Below are 2,015 nucleotides of genomic sequence, written 5' to 3'. Positions count from 1 at the left end.
ACGCATGACGCCCCCAGCGCTGCGCTTCCCCCTGTTGTCCCTTGGCCTCCCTCATTCGCCCACCTACCCACTCCTGCTGATGTCACACGGCCTCTCTCCTCTGACAGCCTGTTTTCCTTGCCCCTGCCCCCCAAAACTGCCGACCCCTCATCCAACCCTGACCTCCAGGGCTGCTGCCTCGGTGGACGCCCCATCCGCCCCCTACAACGAGCCCGGCCTCAGCTACAACGAGCAACACGACCGCCTCTACCGCACCGCCCGCGAGGCTGGCGTGCCCCTCAACCCCAAGCAGGTCATGACGGGGAAAATATGGGATCCAGAGGGGTGTTTCTCACATGGGAATTCCAGGATTCAGTGCGTAAACTGCCCGCAGCCGGCGCCACTGGCACCACACCTTGCGCCGCCGGAAGCGCCCGCACAGCCGTCCGTTCACCTCAATCACACAGAGTAAATTATGCACCTGAGCCTGAGCAAGCCTCCCAAACTCTTCTGCCATGGTTGCACAGGTGTTGACCAAGCCCGACCCCGCCGCCCAGGCCGCCGTCCCCGGCGCGAAGCGCATCCCCTTTTCCGAGGTCTACGCGACCCCCAAGACGCGCTCGTTCCTCGGACGAGCCTACGACGCCAACGATTACGTCTACCTCGGCTTCATGGGCCTGATCCACACCCTGGCCCTCCTGGCGCCCTTCACGTTCAGCTGGGCCAACCTCGGACTGTTCCTCGGGCTGTACTTCGTGACCGGCTGCCTTGGGATCACCCTGTCCTTCCACCGCCAGCTCAGCCACAAGGCGTTCGTCACCCCGAAGTGGCTGGAGTACGGGCTGGCGTACTGCGGGGTGCTGTCGGGGCAGGGGGACCCGATGATGTGGGTATCACACCACAAGTGAGCGGGATGGCAGGGGGCGCACGTACTGCTGGCTGCTCTTGCTTGTGTCGCAGGCTCAATGGAGCCGGGGTTCGAGCAACCAGGTGTAGGTATGCCGGCGATGGGCAGAGACACGGCGGGTTGATCGGCGGGGGGCAGGGGGTGATTCGCGTGGCATAGTTTTTGACAGCTCAGGGCGCGTGGGATGCACGATCAGCTTGCGTATACCGCAAGCCATCTTTCGAAGGACGCTTCGATGCATCTACATGCTCGCAGACACCCCCTCCACCCCCACTGCCGCAGGTACCACCACCTGCACACAGACACACCGCTGGACACCCACTCCATCTATGAAGGCTTCTGGTGCGACCCTTGCCTCCACCCTGTCCTTCTCGTTTGGGTTTCATACCACTGTGCTGACTGCCTGCTGTGCGGTCCGCATGCTGTTGTAGAACTGCTGACCCCTGACGCCGTTCGCCGCCAGCAGCCGCGCTACCCAAGCCCTGAGTGTGCACACAGCTGGGCCCCCCACACAAAACCGCGGTTGCTGTGTCGCTGTGCCCTGCAGGTGGTCCCACATGGGCTGGCTGTTTGATCACAAGGTGTGTGGGGTCGCTCGGGGAGGGGGGGCCAATAGTTCATCGATTAGGACACTCCTGTGGTTTTGGCTGCTTGAACCACCACTCATGTGCATCCTTTGAAACCACCGACGACCGCAAGGGAGGTGGCATCCCCTCGCAGACGCTGACCTCTGGCAACATTTTGCGATCCCCTTGGACACCACCCCAATTTCGACATCCTACCCGGCCCCGCCCAATCCTGAGACCATCACTGTCCCGCCAGCTGCAGCCCCTCCCCACGACCCCCTCCCCGCCCCCCTCAGGTCACCCACGAGCGCGCTGGCGACCGCTCCAACGTGTCAGACATGGAGGCCCAGCCCTACTACCGCTGGCTGCGCGCCACCTACCCCTGGCACATCGTTGCCCAGTTTGCCGCACTGTACGCGCTGGGCGGCGTGGGGGCGGTGGTGTGGGGCGGCGCGCTGCGGCTGTGCTGGGTGTACCACATCACGTGGTTTGTGAACAGCGCGACGCACTCTTGGGGCTACCAGCCCTTTGACAGCGGCGACTGCAGCCGCAACAACTGGTGA

At 63.7% G+C, this 2,015-nt stretch overlaps 1 protein-coding gene across 1 annotated transcript; it reads left to right on the top strand.

Annotated features, from left to right (window-relative positions):
* Positions 1-494: 494 nt before the first annotated feature.
* Positions 495-2,015, top strand: MNEG_7868 (stearoyl-CoA desaturase (delta-9desaturase); the record flags this gene model as incomplete). The annotated part of the gene is made up of 4 exons (XM_014043660.1): positions 495-883; positions 1,169-1,228; positions 1,434-1,467; positions 1,749-2,015. The coding sequence occupies 4 exons, from the start codon at positions 495-497 to the stop codon at positions 2,013-2,015; spliced, it is 750 nt and encodes a 249-aa protein (XP_013899114.1).

Source organism: Monoraphidium neglectum (assembly GCF_000611645.1).
Source record: "Monoraphidium neglectum strain SAG 48.87 unplaced genomic scaffold scaffold01434, whole genome shotgun sequence".
Lineage (NCBI taxonomy): Eukaryota > Viridiplantae > Chlorophyta > Chlorophyceae > Sphaeropleales > Selenastraceae > Monoraphidium > Monoraphidium neglectum.
Note: the sequence above shows the minus strand (reverse complement) of the source record. Positions and strands in the feature narration are given on the sequence as shown.